Consider the following 19,646-nt stretch of genomic DNA (forward strand, 5'->3'; position numbering starts at 1 on the left):
ACAGACAAAAATATATGGAAAAACTATGTTTTAATTTTTTATTCATTTTATATTTTACATCAAGTACACAGAAAGTAACAACAATTTAATTTAATACATCACTTGAAATTCCACAAATTTTCTCATTAAATAAGATTTATCCCCTTCCCTCCCACTATACTAATATCAAATAATACATATAATATAATAAATTCTTTCCTTCCCTTCATAACAAATAATGAAAATCACCCCCCCCCCCATTCTTTCATTTATGTTAATCAGGGAAAATGATATCTATTCATTACAATAATTTATTAATGGCCCCCACACATCCTGAAATTTATTAAAATATCCTTTTTGAATAGCCAATGCTCTTTCCATTTTATAAATATGACATACTGATTTCCACCAAAAACTATAATTCAATCTGTTCCAATTTTTCCAATTATATGTTATTTGCTGAATGGCAACTCCTTTCAGAATCAGTAAAAGTTTATTATTTTTAGAAGATATTTGGCTCTTAGCTCTCATAGACATGCCAAACAAAACTGTGTCGTACGATAATGCCACATAATTCTCTAGCAAGCAATTTATTTGGCCCCAAATCGACTTCCAAAAAGCCAAAATAAATGGGCAATAAAACAATAGATGATCTAAAGTCCCCGCATCGAGATGACAATGCCAACATCTATTAGACTTAGAGCAATCCACTTTTTGTAAACGAACAGAGGTCCAGAATGCTCTATGCAACTTGCATACTACATCTAGTGCCCATCCCATATCCAACTGTTTTGTCACAGTCAAAGAACCATGTTGGTCTCATAGATGCAGACATTGTACATTTCATCCTCCAAGACCAAATTCGTGGCCATTATGGAAAAACTATGAAATGCAGGAAAAGCTCTCCGAAAAACAAAAATGCAAATATTAGAAAAGATAGTTGATAAGGTAAAATTGGGGGAACAAAACATTTTTTAGATATGTAAGTGATAGGAAGAAGTGTCAAAATTACATAGTGAGGCTCAAGGATGAGGGTGACAAATATGCAGAAACCAATAAGGCTGAACTACTTAACAATTATTTCTGTTCTGTGTTCACGGATGAAAGACTAAAAAAAACGCAAATGGGAATGGATGTGTAGCAGACCAGGAAAGATTCTCAGAAGACTGTGTATGTGAGGAACTAGCTAAATTAAAAGTAGATAAAGGGATGGGGCCTGACGGGACACATCCAAAGGTTTTCAAGGAACTCAGAGAAGTTCTGGCAGCTCCATTGTCTCATCTTTTTAATGCTTCTTTACAGTCTGGTGTAGTCCTGGAGGACTGGAGAAGAGCAGATGTGGTCCCTCTGCACAAGAGTGGACGTAAGGATGCGGTTGGGAATTACAAGCCTGTGAATCTGACCTCGGTAGTGAGTAAACAAAAGGAAATGCTTCTTAAGCGGAGGATAGTAAGATTTCTAGAATTGAATGGACAGCAGGACCCAAGGAAGCATGGTTTTATAAGAGGCAGGTCCTGTCAGACAAATCTGATTGATTTCTTTGACTGTGACAAAACAGTTGGATATGGGATGGGCACTAGATGTAGTATGCAAAACTTTTGACATGGTGCCGCATAGGCAACTGATAAATAAACTGAATGCATGAGGTATTGGCCCCAAAGTGACAAACTGGATTAAAAGCTGGTTAAGTGGAAGAAGACAAAGGGTAGTGGTAAATGGAGTTTGCTTCGAAGAAAAGGATATTGTTAGTGGAGTGCCTCAGGGATCTGTCCTATTTAACATCTTTGTGAGTGATATTGAGGAAGGACTGTCTGGCAAAGTTTGTCTTTTTGCAGATGATACCAGGCTCTGTAATAGGGTAGACACTCCAGAGGGTGTGGATAACATGAGGCTAGATCTGGTGAAGCTTGAAGAATGATCTGGTAATTGGCAACTAAGATTTCATGGTAAAATATGTGCGGAAGAAGAGCAGAACTTGGGGGTGATTGTGTATGATGATCCCATGGTGGCAAAAAAGGTTAAAAAAAGGTGACGATCAAAGCCAGGATGATGCTTGGGTGCATAAGGAGAGGAATGGCCAGTAGTAAAAGGGAGGTGATAATGCCATGGTATAAGTCTGTGGTGAGGCCCCATTTGGAATATTGTGTGCAGTTTTGGAGACCCCCACCTTCAAAAAGATATAAATAGGATGGAGTCGGTCCAGAGGGTTGCTACAACATTGGTTAGTGGTCTTTGTCATAAATCTTATGGAGATAGACTTAGAGACTTATTCACGCACCCTCCAATCAGAAACGTCAAACGAAAAAAAATGTATGATGGCCTCCTAGCCACTCAAGCATCAAAACTAGAACACCAACTCTCCAATTTACTGATCTCAACCTCAGACTACATAACCTTCAGAAAAGAAATAAAAACCCTGCTATTCAAGAAATCCTTAAAGACAAACTAACACAGCAAAAATCATCTCAATAGCAACCCGCTCCACTATGTAATATCACCAAAACTGTCCAGATAAATCCTTTTGTATTCTTAAATGTCCAGATAACTCTTTTATGTAAACCGCCTTGAACCGCAAGGTAATGGCAGACTAGAAATCACTAATGTAATGTAATGTAATACTCTGGAGGAAAAGCAGGAGAGAGGGATTTAAATATCTCCATGGCGTTAATGTACAGGAATCAAGTTTTTTTCAAATGAACAAACTCCAGAAGGAGAGGGCATTGGATGAAGTTAAGAGGTGATAGGCTCAGAAGTAATGTAAGAAAATACTTCTTTATAGAAATGGTGGTAGATGCATGGAATAGTCTCCCAATGTATATGGTGGAAATGAAGACTATATCTGAATCCAAGATAGCATGGGACAGGCATATGAGATCTCTTAGTGATAGCGGATGTTGTGGATGGGCAGACTGGATGAGCTACTCAGCCTTTATCTGTCGTCATGTTTCTAAATATTTCTTTAGATTACTCCTAAGTCCATCCTCTTTCATCTTCATCCTATGCTCTCTTGTTCCGTATGTCCCTTTAATTGAAAGAGGTCTGCTCTGAACGAGCTGCTTCGTGACCTTCCCTCTGCCGTATCACTGTGATGCAGTAGAGGGAAGGCCCCGGAGGGAAGGCCGCAAAGCGGCCCATTCAGAGTGCTGCCGCTGCCGCTGTTTTTGATGCCTCAGAGATATGTCAGTCTCACAGTGATGTTCTGTTGCACAGGGGGGATGGGAGCCCAGAAATAGTGGAAGTCTGGATTATTATTTTTTTTTTTTTTAACTAGGGATGGAGTCAGGGATTGTCAGGGACATTTGGGGGGGGCTGTGTGGTCAATCTTAATTAGGGCTTATTTTTGGGATAGGGCTTATATTAGGTGCGACTTTAAAAATCATACTAGGGCTTATTTTCTAGGAAACACGGTAGATACCTCATGTTATTCATACTATTTGGGGTATCTAACATATTGCAGCCTTTTTGCAATATCACTTACAAAATTGTTAAAAAGAATCAGACCAAGGACCAATCCCTACAGACCACTGATAAAACCTTTTTCCTCAGAATGAACTCCATGTACCAATATCTTTTGTCACTTTCCAGTCAACCAGTTTCTAACCCAGTCACTTTAGGGCCCATACTGAGGGTACTTGGATTATTTATATGTTGCCTATGTGGAACCGTGTTAAAGGTTTTGTTGAAATCTAAGTACCGTATAAAGTATACTCAAATATAAACTGGGATTTGAGGGCAAAAAAATTAGCTCAAAATGTGAGTCCAGGTTTATATTCAAGCCAATGCCTCCTCCCAGAATTATTGCAGGCCGCCACCAGGCTCTGCACCCTGCCTCCCTCCCTGCATCATTGCAGGTGCCTCATAGAAACATAGAAACATAGAAAGATGACGGCAGAAAAGGGCCAAGGCCCATCAAGTCTGCCCACTCTATAGACCCTCCCCTTAATATTATACAATGTTTTACCCTGACCCACTTAGGGATCCCACATGGGCGTCCCATTTATTCTTAAAATCTGGCACGCTGCTGGCCTCGATTACCTGTACTGGAAGCTTGTTCCATTGATCAATCACTCGCTCCGTGAAGAAATACTTCCTGGTGTCGCCGTGAAATTTTCCGCCCTTGAGTTTGAGCGGGTGCCCCCTTGTGGTTGAAGGGCCTCTGAGAAGGAAAATGTTATCTTCCACTTCTATACGTCCGGTGACGTATTTAAATGTCTCAATCATGTCTCCCCTCTCCCTGCGTTCCTCGAGAGTGTAGAGCTGCAAATTGTTTAGTCTTGCTTCGTACGAGAGACCTTTAAGCCCTGAGACCATTCTGGTGGCCATCCTTTGGACCGACTTGACCCTCTGCATGTCTTTGCAATAATGTGGCCTCCAGAATTGCACGCAGCTTCATCGGACGCGTTGGCACATCATAGCTCCCTGACGGTCATTGGCTCTCCCTAGCCACAGCGATATCACTCCAGGGCGGTAAATGAGCAGGAACCCCAGCAGAAAAGCCAAGGGAATGCCCCACACAACCTGCTAAGTACCCCCGGCTCCATCCCATTGGACAGAGCATGAGCCACGCCATCCTCAGCCCCGTGCCATTGGACAGAGGCCAAGACTCTTCACCCAGGCCCCCTGTCAATTGGACAGACTCACTTTCCTAGCACACAGATTCATGCAACTTTATTGACGTGATTGATCTACGCACTCGAATGAGCCAACTTTTCTGGACAGATAGGAAGTGCTGGGTGCCGGCATAGTCATAGTGGGGGAGTTCATGGACTCGCATTCATACATCAGAGAGACACTCCTCCTTCCCCTCCCCCAAAAGCAGCATCTTCATTGGGTGGACCCATTTTCAGAAGAGAGATTCCTTGGCCAGTCATCCCAAAGCATTCTAGGATTTGTAGTCCCTGCTTCTTCTACCCATTCAGAAATCAGTGCTGTAGGTCCCATGTCAGAAAGCCATATGTGACCTATCCTTCCATTTATAACCCTGCTCCCCACTGCTCACCATCCCAAGTGTATCCCCCACCCTGCCAGGGTGGGCTGGCATCCTGTTTGTGTCTTCTTTGTTTAGATTGTAAACTTTTTCAAGCAGGGACTGTCTCCTTCATGACTCTGTACAGCGTTGCGTACGTCTGCTTAACACTCTAGAAGTATGGAAGCCGCTCAGCGGGAGGGCGGGAAGGGTACTGGGTGCAGTGCCTGACAGGGGAAGGTGGGAAGGGGGCCGGGTGCAGAGCCTGACAGGGCAGGACACTTAAATATTAAGCCACCCTACTTATATTTGAGTCAACCATTTTTCCTCATTTTCTGGGGGGGAAAGGGGGTCTCTCGACTTATATTCGGATCAACTTATATTCAAGTATACAGTACAGGGTACACCATGTATAGTGCTTTCCTTAGTTTAGCTCTCTAGATTTTCTAGATTAACTAGATTTTCTGAAAAGACCTACCTCTAATAAAACCATGCTACCTTGGGTCCTGCAATCTATTCGATTCCAGATGTCTGATTTAGTAATATTGAGGGTAATACTTAGTCCATGGTGGTCAGTGGTTTTGTTTTTAATGCTGACAGTGGGCATAATTAGCCCCAGATATCCAATTCTGAGCAACTGAATATTGAAGACAAAAGAGAAGCAGACTAAATGAAGAATATAGTCTTTATTACCACTTCTAGCTCCCAGGTTTAAACAAGTTCACCCAACATGGCCATATTTCACCAAAACAGCTGCCTTAAGGGCAGATGAATACTGTAAACATACGCATGTTGGTATTAGTGAAAAAAACCCTACTTATGTACAAACAAACCACTTATGTACAAACTATAAAGGAAAAAACATTAAAAATTAAAAACAAAGGGCCCATTTTACAAAGCCATGGTAGCAATTCTCCCGTGGGAAATGCACCAAAGCCATTCAATTCCTATGGGCTTCAGTGCATTTGCCACTGAGGAATTGCTACCATGGCTTTGTAAAAGGGGTTCGAAGTAAAACCATATACATAAATTAAAAATTAAAACCAAAATAAGAACATACACAAAGCAAACCTAAATGAATGTAAAATTAATCATAAAAATAATTATTAACAAATATTAACAATTATTAAACAAATATTAACAAATTTTAAACAAATATTAACAAATATTAAAAATAAATATATACAAAGGAGAATCCATCTACAAAAAAGCATAAAATTGTGGGATCCACCATTAAAAGACATGATAATTGATATAAAAAGCATTGCTATCCTCTTAAAAAGTAGCTTTCCATCCACTGGGTTACTGGCGGGTTAAAAAAAATAAAAGCCAATAAAAAGGTTATACTGAGATGCTCTATATGGTTTTCCCAGCAAAAAGGCATTATAAAGCATCTTAAAAGTTCTTAAATTACAGTATTTAAAAGTAATAAAACTGTGCTGGAACACTATGAGGTTCATAATCAAAACAGAAATACATCTAAAAACCTGCCTAAATAGGCACTTGGATGACCAAAAAGAGGCCGTCCAAGTACCGATAATTGAAAAAGGTGTTTAGACATATCTAGAGGCGGCCTCTGACTGCCGCTGTGCGTCCAGAGCGAAAAGGGGTGTTTTTCGACGAGTGGTTAGGGCAGGAGGTGGGCGTGATGTGGGCCAACCTAGACTTAGTCATCCTGCAGGGATAATCGAAAGTTTAATGAGACTGCCTAGATGGAACTTATACTTAAGCAATCTAAAAACAGGTCTAAGTGCCCAGAAGGTATCCAAAGTGACCAGATAACCATTGCAGGGACAAAATACAGACCACCACACACTCCCCCAGTGATCACTGACCCCTTCACACCGCCATAAAAATTGGAATAACAACGTACATAACTGCCTCCCGAACATCAGCACCTGGCATAGGAAAGCCTAGTAGAGCTGCACAGAGGTGACTTAAGTAGTCTGGGGGGTGAGCTCTAACCACTACATTCATGGTGGAAAAAGCACAGTTACTTACCGTAACAGGTGTTATCCAGGGACAGCAGGCAGATATTCTTAACGCATGGGTGACGTCACCGACGGAGCCCCGGTACGGACATTTTTCACTAGAAAGTTCTAGTTGGCCGCACCGCGCATGCGCGAGTGCCTTCCCGCCCGACGGAGGAGTGCGTGGTCCCCAGTTAAGATAAGCCAGCTAAGAAGTCAACCCGGGGAGGAGGGTGGGCCGTAAGAATATCTGCCTGCTGTCCCTGGATAACACCTGTTACGGTAAGTAACTGTGCTTTATCCCAGGACAAGCAGGCAGCATATTCTTAACGCATGGGTGACCTCCAAGCTAACAGAGAGGGAGGAGGGATGGTTGGCCATTAGGAAAATAAATTGTGTAACACAGATTGGCCGAAGTGCCCATCCCGTCTGGAGAAGGTATCCAGACAGTAGTGAGTAGTGAATGTGTGAACTGAGGACCAAGTGGCCGCCTTGCAGATTTCCTTGATGGGCGTGGAACGGAGGAAAGCCACAGAAGCAGCCATAGCTCTGACCCTGTGGGCCGTGACAGCAACTTCCAGTGAGAGACCGGCCCGAGCATAACAGAACGCAATGCAGGCAGCAAGCCAGTTGGAAAGCGTCCTTTTGGAGACAGGACGACCTAGACGGTTAGGGTCGAAGGACAAAAGGAGCTGAGGAGATGAGCGGTGAGCCCTGGTACGGTCAAGGTAGTAAGCAAGGGCACGCTTACAGTCCAGCGTGTGCAATGCCTGTTCCCCAGGATGAGAATGGGGCTTAGGGAAAAAGACAGGCAACACAATGGACTGGTTGAGATGGAAGTCCGAGACCACCTTGGGAAGGAATTTAGGATGGGTACGCAGAACCACCTTGTCATGGTGAAAAACAGTGAAAGGTGGGTCAGCAACCAGTGCATGCAGCTCACTAACCCTCCTGGCAGAGGTGATGGCAATGAGGAAAGCACCTTCCATGTAAGAAATTTGAGTGAAGTTGTGGCAAGAGGCTCAAACGGAGGTTTCATGAGTGCTGATAAAACCACATTCAGGTCCCAGACGACTGGAGGAGGCTTCAGAGGTGGTTTGACATTGAAGAGGCCTCTCATGAACCGGGAAACCAGGGGATGAGCCGTAAGAGGTTTTCCGAGGATAGGCTCATGGAACGCAGTGATGGCACTGAGGTGGACTCTGATTGAGGTCGACTTGAGGCCAGCGTCGGAGAGAGAGAGCAAATAGTCCAGTACGGTTTCCACCGCCAATGAGGTGGGATCGTGATGATGAAGCAGACACCAAGAGGAGAACCGGGTCCACTTCTGATGGTAACATTGGAGGGTGGCCGGTTTCCAGGAGGCATCCAGAATACGACGGACAGGCTGAGATAGATTCTCTGGAGAGGTCAGCCCGAGAGAAACCAAGCTGTCAGGTGGAGCGAGGACAGATTGGGATGCAGTAGAGACTGATGCTGCTGTGTAAGTAGAGTAGGAAACATAGGAAGAGGAATGGGCTCCCTGGAGCTGAGCTGGAGCAGGAGGGAGAACCAGTGTTGGCGAGGCCACCGAGGGGCGATGAGAATCATGGTGGCTTTGTCCCTGCGGAGTTTGAATAACATCCGCAACATCAGAGGCAGTGGAGGAAAGGCATAGAGGAACCGATCCGTCCAGTCGAGCAGGAATGCATCCGGGGCCAGACGATGAGGAGAGAAGAGTCTGGAACAGAACTGGGGCAGCTGATGGTTGTGAGGAGCTGCAAAGAGGTCCACCTGAGGGGTGCCCCATTGAGCAAAGATGGAGCGGAGTGTGGGGGGATCCAGAGTCCACTCGTGAGGTTGAAGGATGCGGCTGAGATTGTCGGCCAGGGAGTTCTGTTCGCCCTGGATATAGACAGCCTTGAGGAAGAGACTGCGGGCCGTGGCCCAGGTCCAGATGCGGATGGCCTCCTGACAGAGGAGGGGAGATCCGGTGCCGCCTTGCTTGTTTATGTAGTACATGGCGACTTGGTTGTCTGTGCACAGGAGAAGAACCTGAGGGTAGAGAGGTGCTGGAAGGCCTTGAGGGCATAGAACATGGCCCTGAGTTCCAGGAAATTGATGTGATGTTGACGCTCCTGAGGGGTCCAGAGTCCCTGAGTGCGAAGTTCTCCCAGGTGAGCTCCCCATGCATAGGGGGAGGCATCTGTGGTTATGATCATGGAGTGAGGGGGTAGATGAAAGAGTAGACCCCTGGAAAGATTGGATGAGTTCAACCACCATTGAAGAGATTGCTGAAGAGACGATGTCACAGAGATGGGATGAGAAAGAGGATCGGTGGTCTGTGACCATTGGTTGGCTAGAGTCCATTGAGGTGTCCTGAGGTGGAGTCGCGCCAGAGGAAGCACATGGACCGTCGAGGCCATGTGGCCCAGGAGGACCATCATCTGCCGAGCTGGAATGGAGTGATGAAGGAGCACCTGGCGGCAGAGGTGGAGCAGGGTCCGTTGGCGGTCGGAGGGGAGAAACGCCCTCATGAGAGTGGTGTCGAGAACGGCTCCAATGAACTGAAGTCGTTGTGTGGGAAGCAGATGCGACTTGGGGTAGTTGATCTCGAACCCCAGGAGATGGAGGAAAGGAGATGGTGTACTGAGTGGCTTGTAGCACAAGTGGAGACGTAGGTGCTTTTACCAACCAATCGTCCAAGTAGGGGAACACCTGGAGGTTGTGAGACCTGAGAAAGGCCGCCACCACAATAAGGCACTTGGTGAACACCCTGGGCGATGATGCGAGGCCAAATGGTAGCACCTTGTACTGGTAGTGGCGGTGCTGTATCTGAAATCGGAGGTAGCGACGTGAATTCAGATGGATTGGAATGTGAGTGTAGGCCTCTTTGAGGTCCAGGGAACATAGCCAGTCGTGTTGAGAGAGAAGAGGATAAGCGTGGCCAGGGAGAGCATTCTGAACTTTTCCTTGACCAGACACTTGTTGAGGTCCCGGAGATCGAGGATGGGACGAAGGTCTCCTGTCTTCTTGGGAACCAGGAAGTAGCGGGAGTAGAATCCCTGACCCCTTTGGTCTGTGGGAACTTCTTTGATGGCAATTGAGGAGAAGGAGGGATTGGACCTCCCTTAGGAGGAGAAGGGACTGGGAGGAGTGGGACGCTAGACTCTATAGGAGGGTTGTCTGGTGGAAGAGTCTGGAAGTTGAGAGAGTAGCCGTGGCGGATGATGTTGAGGACCCACAGGTCTGATTGTGATGACCTCCCCAACGGTTGAGGAAGAGTTGGAGACGTCCTCCGATTGGCTGAGGAAGAGGTAATGATGGTGGAAGACTGGCTATGCCCTGGAGAAAGGAGTCAAAAGGGCTGAGATGGTTTTGACGGAGGAAGAGGCTTGGCAGGTTGGTGAGATTGATGAGCGAGCCTGAGTTGTGTTGTTGTTGACGAGGTCTGCGAGGCTGCTGTTGGGGTGGGTTGAGAGGCCTGGCCGAGAACCTGCGCTGGTAAGAGGACTGTGTGGTTCTATAAGGACGAGCAGGTGGAGCCTTCTTTTTAGGTTTTACCAGAGTGTCCCATCTGGTCTCATGTGCTGAGAGCTTCTGAGTGGTTGAATTCCAGGGACTCCCCAAAAAGTTCGTCCCCAAGACAGGGTGCGTTAGCTAGGCGGTCTTGGTGGTTGATGTCAAGATCAGATACCCTCAACCAGGCCAGACGTCGCATGGCAACAGCTATGGCAGACGCTCGGGAGGTCAGCTCAAATGAATCATAAATAGAACGCACCATGAATTTCCGCAGTTGAAGGAGGCTGGAAATTTGTTGTTGAAAGAGTGGAACTTTGCGTTCAGGGATGTATTTTTGTAGGGCGGATAGTTGTTGTACGAGATACTTCATATAAAATGAGAAGTGAAATGTGTAATTATTCGCCCTGTTGGCTAGCATGGCATTTTGATAAAGGCGTTTGCCAAACTTATCCATCGTTTTGCCTTCTCTGCCAGGAGGGGTGGAGGCATAAACACTGGAGCCCTGAGTTTTCTTTAATGTAGACTCAACTAGGAGAGACTCATGGGGCAATTGAGGTTTGTCAAAACCCGGAATTGGGATGACCCTGTATAGGCTGTCAAGCTTATGAGGAGCTCCGGGGACAGTGAGTGGATTTTCCCAATTTTTATAAAAAGTTTCCCGCAGTATGTCATGGACGGGTAACTTGAGGAACTCTTTCGGAGGTTGTTCAAAGTCTAAGGCATCCAGAAAGGCCTGGGATTTTTTGGAGTCGGACTCTAAAGGAATAGAAAGAGCCGCCAACATCTCCCTGAGGAATTTGGTGAAAGAGGATTGCTCAGGCTTGGAAGTGGTATCGGTCACTGAGGGTTCCTCGTCTGTAGATGATGCGTCCTCCTCGGTACCGGGTGGGGATTCCTTCCCATAAGTCCTGGGTCCCATGATATCAGTGTGCGCACGCCCGAGATGTTCGGGGTGGAAGGCTCGGTGTGGCGGGTCTTAGAAAGAGACTTGCCAGAGCGCTATGGAGACGGTACCAGGGTAGAGGAAGACCGGTGCTGATCCCGGTCCCGGGAAGAGCGGTGACATTCTGGGTCCCAGGGAGACCGGAGCCCTTCCTGGTCCCGAGGAGGATCGACCTCAGAGCGGGTCTGTACCACAGGATGAGAACGGGGTGGTTTCAGCCGAGAGGACTGGCATGGAGTGTTGAGTGGCACCGAAGGGGTGGACACCGGTGGGATGGTGCGAGGCTCGGGCCCGGTCTGGTACTGAAAGAAGTGGTGCCAAGAGGTGTCGGTAACAGGTGCTGGAGTTGTTTGCTGCAGCTGTTCCTGCAATTTGTCATGGAGTATGGCCGCGATGCGGTCATCCAGGGGTGGCACCGGGACCGCTTTTTTCTTTTTCAGTTCCATAGGTGCTGCTCCACGCCCCGGCGATGAGGAGGCCGATGACGAGGCACTCACCGAGATCGGGGCGGAGCGTTTGCGGGGTCCGGCGTGAGGCCGGGAGGACCGGGCGTCGCCACTGTGGCAGGGCGGGCGCTCAAGGGAGGTGGGAAGGCTTCTTAGCCGGCTTACCTGGTGCCAGCGACCCCGAGGAAGGATCGGGCGTCCGTTCGAAGGTGGTCGGTGCCATCTTTTTGCGGTACCGTCGACGTCGCTGCAGGTTCCATAGCAGATCCGGTACCGAAAAGGATGTTCTGCTGGATCTGCCAATTTTTTAAGGTGCGTTTCTTAAGAGTGGCACAGCGGGTGCAGGTGTCAGCCCGATGCTCTGGACCCAAACACTGTAGGCACCAATTGTGTGGGTCAGTGAGGGAGATCGGGCGTGCACACCGCTGGCACTTCTTAAAGCCCGGTTGAGGGGGCATGAAGGGAAATACGGCCTCCGCAAAATCAAAACTGGAGGCCTGTATGGCTCCTTTTACTAAGGTTTTTGGTGCTGAAGATTAGCGCACGCAAACCCCACGCTAAACAAAAAATACTAACACAAGCTCTATGGAGGCATTAGCGTCTAGCGTGCGCGGCATTGTAGCGCGTGCGCTAAAACCACTAGCGCACCTTAGTAAAAGGAGCCCTATGTGTTTCAATGTGTGTATTCCAATGATGTCACTGCATTCCAGTGAAGCCATCCATGTGAGCCAACCTTGGAAGAAATCTGAAACTTCCATAAAACCTACTAAAGGAATGAGTAACATCATTTGAGTGCTTAAAAGGTTCAGAACATTTGTAAACATGTAAAATCACATCACAAATGTTAAAAAAATATTGACAGTGAAATGAGATTGAATAAAAAATAAAGCTAGTCCAGTGATATTGGTGCAGACACATAATAATCCTCTCATCCAGTGAAAATTGTCTTAACAAATAATAAATTACTTCCAAGAAACAACAACTACAAAAATATATCATATAACAGGACTCATGGCAACCATGGACAAATAGGGTCGGATTCTAGTAACAGCACCTACATTTCAGCCAGCATCTCCAAAAATGGCACCAAGTTTTGCAGGCCTACATTACCAGCGCCTATGTTTGACAGGAATCACGTCTACAGAGGCGTCTAAGGTAATTTTTGGCATAAACCACACCTACTTTCTAATCTCATCTACTCTAATCTTTGATTTATATACTGGGTCATCTCCTAGCAGAGCTCAACTCGGTTTACAAGTAATTAAAGACCAGTAAAAAAACGGACTCGGAAAAAGCCCAACTGCTAAATGAATACTTCTGCTCAGTCTTCACCCTCAAGGCGCTGGGACTCGGCCCTCAGCTACAGACAAGAGTTGACGCAGTTGACCCGTTTAGTAATTTCAAGTTTACACCGAGTGGTGTCTACTGTGAGCTGTCCAAGCTTAAGGTTAACAAGGCAATGGGACCTGACAACCTACACCCCAGGGTGCTCAGGGAGTTGTGTGATGTCTTGGCGGTACCGCTATCCGCGCTCTTCAATCTATCCCTTAGTACGGGCAACGTCCCGTTGGACTGAAAGACGGCTAACGTCATTCCACTCCACAAGAAAGGATCCAAGATGGAGACGGCAAACTACAGATCAATGAGTCTAACATCAATCGTGAGCAAACTAATGGAAACTCTAATCAAACGCCAATTGGATACGATCCTGACTGAGGAGAATCTACGGGATTCCCGTCAACATGGATTTACTAAAGGGAGATCCTGCCAATCCAACCTGATCAGCTTCTTTGACTGGGTGACGAGGAAGCTGGATGTTGGGGAGTCCCTGGACATCGTATACCTGGACTTCAGCAAAGCATTCAATAGCGTACCACACCGCAGGTTGCTGAGCAAGATGAGTTCTATGGGATTGGGCGATACATTGACGAAATGGGTTGGGAACTGGCTTGGAGGTAGGCTTCAGAGGGTGGTGATGAACGGCACCCCCTCCGAAATGACGGAGGTGATCAGTGGGGTGCTGCAGGGCTCAGTCCTGGGCCCGATCCTTTTCAACATCTTTATAAGAGACTTAGCGGAAGGGTTGCGAGGTAAAATGACATTATTCGCCGATGACGCCAAACTGGGCAATGTAGTGGGCAAAAGCACAATGGACATAGATTCAATGCCCGACAACATGATGAACGACCTACTACTACTGGAGCACTGGTCTAGGTCCTGGCAACTCAGCTTCAATGCCAAAAAATGCAAAGTCATGCACCTGACTTACACCCTTGATGGTGAGATCCTAACAAGAACTGAAGCAGAACGAGACTTAGGGGTGATCGTCAGTGAGAACATGAAGACTGCCAATCAAGTAGAGCAAGTTTCATCCAAGGCAAAGCAAATCATAGGTTGCATACGCAGGAGTTTCGTCAGCCGTAAACCTGAAGTCATTATGCCATTATATAGATCCATGGTGAGGCCCCTCCTGGAGTACTGTGTACAATTCTGGAGGCCGCATTACCGCAAGGATGTGCGGAGACTTGAGTCGGTCCAGAGAATGGCCACCAGGATGGTCTCGGGACTCAAGGATCTCCCGTACGAGGAACGGCTGGATAAATTAAAGTTATACTCACTCGAGGAACGCAGAGAGAGGGGTGACATGATCGAGACATTCAAGTATCTGACGGGCCGCATCGAGGTGGAAGAAGATATCTTCTTTTTCAAGGGTCCAGCGGCAACAAGGGGGCATCTGTGGAAAATCAGGGGCGGGAAAATGCACGGGGACACCAGGAAATTCTTTTTTACTGAAAGGGTGGTTGATCGCTGGAATAGTCTTCCACTTCAGGTTATTGAGGCCAGCAGCGTGCCTGATTTTAAGGCCAAATGGGACAGACACGTGTGATCTATTCACAGAGAAAGGTAGGGGAGGGTCTTTGGGGTGGGCAGACTAGATGGGCCGTGGCCCTTATCTGCCATCTATTTCTATGTTTCTATAAGAGAGAACAAGTGTTGTAGAGCAATCAATTTGTTGAATCTTTAGGTAAACTGTTCAAGTATTGTGTAAATAATAAAGTTTTTAGGACTTTACGAAATTGTTGTAACTGACCTATCAATCTAACAGAGTCAGGAAGCCCATTCCACATTTCTACCAGTTTATAAGCGAAATATCAACTGAGTTTCCTGGCCTATTTAATTCATTTGAAGGAAGAGAAATGTAGGTTATATCTCTGTGTATTCCTTGAATGGCAAGATCTAAGGGTATTCCATATAAAGGGACCAAAGGGCCAAATATTCCATAGAGAAGCTTAAAAATGACGAAGGCGCATTTAAACTGGATCCTAAAACGGATTGGGAGCCAATGAAGCTTTCTCAACAGAGGAGAGACATGATTGTACTTTCTCTTCCCAAAAATGAGTTTCGCTGCCGTATTCTGTATTATCTGATGTCTTCTTAAACTACCCTGTTTGATACCTAGATATACAGAATTACAATAATCCAACTGGGCAAGTACAATAGACTGTACCAGCACTGATAAATGATCTTGATGAAATAATGATCTAACTTTCCTTAACATACGTACACTAAAAAAACACTTTTTTTTTTTTTACCCCAAAATTTATTTGTTTATGAAATGTGAGTGATGAGTCTAGGACAATACCCAACACTGGAAGAAAAATCTACTTTGACCTTAGGCACCATTGGGTGCCTCTGTAGTCACGATTATGGAGTCCATTTTTGAAGGCGCTATATTTTTTAATGACTTTTTAATTGGTTTTAAACAATGTGGTCAATTACCTTGCCAATTAACACCAATTAAAATATTTAAGTTAGGCGGAGGTAGGGCGCCTACCACCACCTAACTCACAACGTCATTTATAGAATATGGCCCATAATGTTCAACATCAGAGCTGAGTTTTAAAATCAAGGGATAAATTGCCAAACACAATAAAACCAGCATAACATATCAGAGGAATTATGTTACTGTGTAAAAACATCACAAAACATTAGAGGAATACAAACTAATCAATATCTTGATTCAGTCCATGGGGGACCATAGTATCAAATTTAAAAATAAACTTCTGCTCAGTTTATAATAGGAATTTATGAAAATTCCCTCCTCTCCAAGATGATTGTAGTATGCAAAGAAAAACATCCTTTAGTGCATCGGTCACAGACATGGTTTTATTATATCGTGTGCTCCTCTTAAACCCACTAAGAGGTTTTAGGGACATCACAGGAAAAATAGCCACATTGAAATCAAATGGCTGAGTGATAGAAAAAGGGGAAAGAAACTTTTTTTTTTTCAGTTAACCCAGCCAGAGCTCAGGCCTAAAATTACCAGGAGCTGCGAAATAATGATAGGAAACAGAACTGAAAAATCTAATAAAAAAGAGAAAGGGAGAAAAAAATTTAACAAACTTAGATAAATCCCATGCTACTCACAGAAAATAGACTAGGCAGGAAGGCAAAAGTGAAACAGATTTCACAACTCACTACTGCGACAAAAGACATGCTCTGTCAGCTCCGAAAAAAAAGTGAAACTGCGGGTTCCATGCAACTCATGAAGGTAGAAAAGCACTTACACATGCCCCCAGATCCACACTAGGACTCCATCAGGGAACATCCCACTTGTGAGAAATCCATGGCCTGCTTATCCTCGGAGAACCATTAAATATATATTTGTAAAAAAGGATACAAGGATATCCTCAAGTATAAAGTATTTAAAAAAAATTATAGAAGACAAAATGATGATGAAGGAATTCTGAGATGTTTGTTGGAAGATATTGTGGTTTATATTCATACCTCTTGTTGGATATTACTTAGTATTTTATACAGGCAAAAAAAGCATTTATATGCCTTTATAAAATAAGCCCTTAGTAACACCCTAGTAGTAAATAAATTCTTATGCATAAATTTATATTTGCCTATACTTGTGTATTTTATAAAACATGCATGATCATTGCAATTCTGCCCCTGCTCCACACAATTTATGTGCCCATGAATGCCTACATATGATAAGCAAATAAGTACACTCAATCATTTCCACTCATGTAGAAGGCCAAGCAATTATATAAAACCTCTTTTTCCACATGTAAAACAGACTTTACAGGCAGAATACCTTTACAAAGTCACCCCTTTATTTGTTATTTTGGCAACATGCACAAATTTTGTTGTGCCAATAAGTTTCTTAAATATGAACTGGAAAAAAGCACCAATAGATGAAGAAAAGGATAGAGAGTAAAACAGCACCAATAGGAGAAAGAAGGGGAATGGTACCTCTCTCTTTCTCTCAACCTCTTACCTCTTTTGTGCTTTTCCCAAATCAAGAAGATGGCAGAGGAGGCACCAACAGGTAAAAGCCTTCTTTTGCCATCTGCCTGCAGAAGGGAGGATAAAAAGTGGTGGAGGATCACTAGGTGACTGAGGGGAAGATTCTTAAAACCTAATGTGCCTTTAACGCGGTCACTAAACCTGCTCCAGCCAGTTTAGAAACATGAAGGCAGTATTTTACAAGTCAATTATAAGAATGACTCACTATTGTCTTTTCTGAGCTTCCTAGTTGTCTCCGACTCTGCCATGCAAATGTTGTACAATGAGGTCATTAATATTAAAATGAGCACTCCAGGCAATTCTCTATCATTGCTGGGTGATTTCCTAACTTTGCTGTACCATATTTGCAGGCAAATTTTTCCAGCAGGGTCTGAGCTGTAGAACCCACAGGGTACCTGGTGATTGTTTGTAAGCTTTGGGTTGGTTTGCATTCATAAATTCTGAATTTAAAAAAAAAATTTTTTTACTCCACACTCCACACACAAACAAAATAAACAGACCCCAAACAGCAGGAGGGATGCCCACTCACTCCTGCCATTGCGCAACCCCCTGACACCTCCCTTGGCAGCGGAAGGAATGCCCACTTCCTCCCACAGCTGCAGTCGCCCAACCCCCCCGACAACCCCCTATGCCCTCGACAACCTCCCCGACCCAACCCACCTTCTTCATGAAGGCTGGCCAGAGGGATGCCTACTCCCTCTGGCTGGCAGACCCGCCTCATCAAAATGGTGGGACTTCCTCTTCCTGGTGCATCCAGGGTTGCACTGAGGAGGGGCCTAAAACTCTGATTGGCTCTGGCATTTAAGACCCCTCCTATGGGCCAATCGGAGTCTTAGGCCCCTTCCCGGTGCATCCCAGGATGCACCAGGAAGGGGAAGGGCCACCATTTTGTAAGAGCAGGCCTGTCGGCCAGAGGGAATAGGCATCCCTCCAGCCAGCCTTCTTGAATAAGGTGAGGGAGCAGGGCAATTGATTGGGAGTTGGGTGATGGCAGGAGGGAGTGGACATCTCTCACATTGTCGTGGGGTGGGTGTTGGTGGGTTGTGTGACAGCGGTGGAAGGAGGAAGTACGCATCCCTCCCACTGCCAAGAGGGTGTTGGGGAGTTGTGCGATGGCTGCAGTGGGAATGGGCATCCCTCCTGCTGCTGGGGGGTGGGTGTCAAGGGGTTGTGCCGATCTTCGATTTGGGATCTCTTTTTTTTTATTTTTTTTTATTTTGCGGGTGTATTCTGTGCATGTGCCAATCGCTATTACCAGCGACTCATCCCATGCAAATTTAGTGACCCTCTGCGAACCTCATTTGCATGCGTGTTTTTTAAAGAATGACTCATCTTTTTCAAATCATTACATCATTGGATTACATCATTGGATTTTCACGCAAGTGTTAGAGAATCCCCTCTTTAGCGCTTAGCTGGCAGCAGGGATTAGGGATCTGAACAATCACCTCTCTCCCTCTGCTATTCCCCCTCTCATAAGGTTGGCCCTGCAACCGAGTACCATTGCTTTTCCTTCTACCACTGAATATATCCTTAGCAGTGCAGAAAGGAATAACTGGACATATTGAATGAGACAATTGGTCTTTATTTGCTATCATCTACCCTATCCCAAAATGTTTCACAATAAAATAAATGACAGATTCAATAATGTGTAACCAGGGTTACCTGTAAATCTGTGATGGAATACATGTGAGCTTGTTGTTGTTCAGATTGAGAATCTTCAAATTTTGTAATCCATCTGTTGAAAAAAAAATATTTCAAGTGGAAAAGTTAGATATCATATATGCTTCATGATTTAATAGCCCTAGAATATTTGAAATGGCTGGTCTTCCATCTTTTCATAAACAGTTTTAGAACAAGTTACCTTGTGAGATAAAATGTAATGGTACATAATTTCATTGCTTGAGTACCTGATTGTAAAACCAGGTACTCAAGCAATTTTATAACCTTGATAGGCGGTATATAAAATCCTAATAAACTTGAAACTTAAGTATATATAAACGGACTCTGTACCACCCATCTTGTCCCCATCTAATAACTGCATTTAGCTCCTCAGCTATAGGATAAACTGTATTGTAGAAAAGCATTAGTGTCATATCTATGTTATTTAAATGTTTTGATGTGTATTTATTAATTTTATAAGTATTATGCTGACATTGCATTATATCTCTTACTTGAATTTCGGTGCTGTTATATTTTTTAAACTGTATCATGGTAGTCTTATTATTAAGTTTCAATTTGTTGATTTTGATATGTATTTGTTTATATTTGACCATTTTTTGAAAGATTAGGTTTTGCATGGAAAATCTTTTTCTTTTAATATAAACAGGAGTCTGTACATTAGGTAATCAATTCATGCTCGTGAACTGTTGCAAAAAAAGTGTCAATCACATCTTTCAGCTTCTCCTTCTTCACCAGTGGATTATAGTGCAATATATCTCCATTGTAACAGAAGAGAAGGAGAGGCATGGGGATCTTCCCTGCATACATTTCTGTTCTGTCCTGTAACTCATGAAAAGGAACAATAA

At 44.8% G+C, this 19,646-nt stretch overlaps 1 protein-coding gene and 1 long non-coding RNA gene across 2 annotated transcripts in view; one reads left to right on the top strand and one right to left on the bottom strand.

Annotated features, from left to right (window-relative positions):
• The window catches only part of LOC117355179, an 88,795-nt gene that overhangs the window by 51,822 nt on the left and 17,327 nt on the right, over positions 1 to 19,646 (top strand). The window lies entirely within an intron of this gene.
• Positions 1 to 19,646, bottom strand: part of LRRC69 (leucine rich repeat containing 69) — a 91,848-nt gene that overhangs the window by 43,178 nt on the left and 29,024 nt on the right. The window contains exon 3 of the mRNA XM_033933335.1: positions 18,784 to 18,856. Within this exon, the coding sequence (XP_033789226.1) occupies positions 18,784 to 18,856 (73 nt within the window). The remainder of the gene's footprint in view (positions 1 to 18,783; positions 18,857 to 19,646) is intronic.

Source organism: Geotrypetes seraphini, chromosome 2 (assembly GCF_902459505.1).
Source record: "Geotrypetes seraphini chromosome 2, aGeoSer1.1, whole genome shotgun sequence".
NCBI lineage: Eukaryota > Metazoa > Chordata > Amphibia > Gymnophiona > Dermophiidae > Geotrypetes > Geotrypetes seraphini.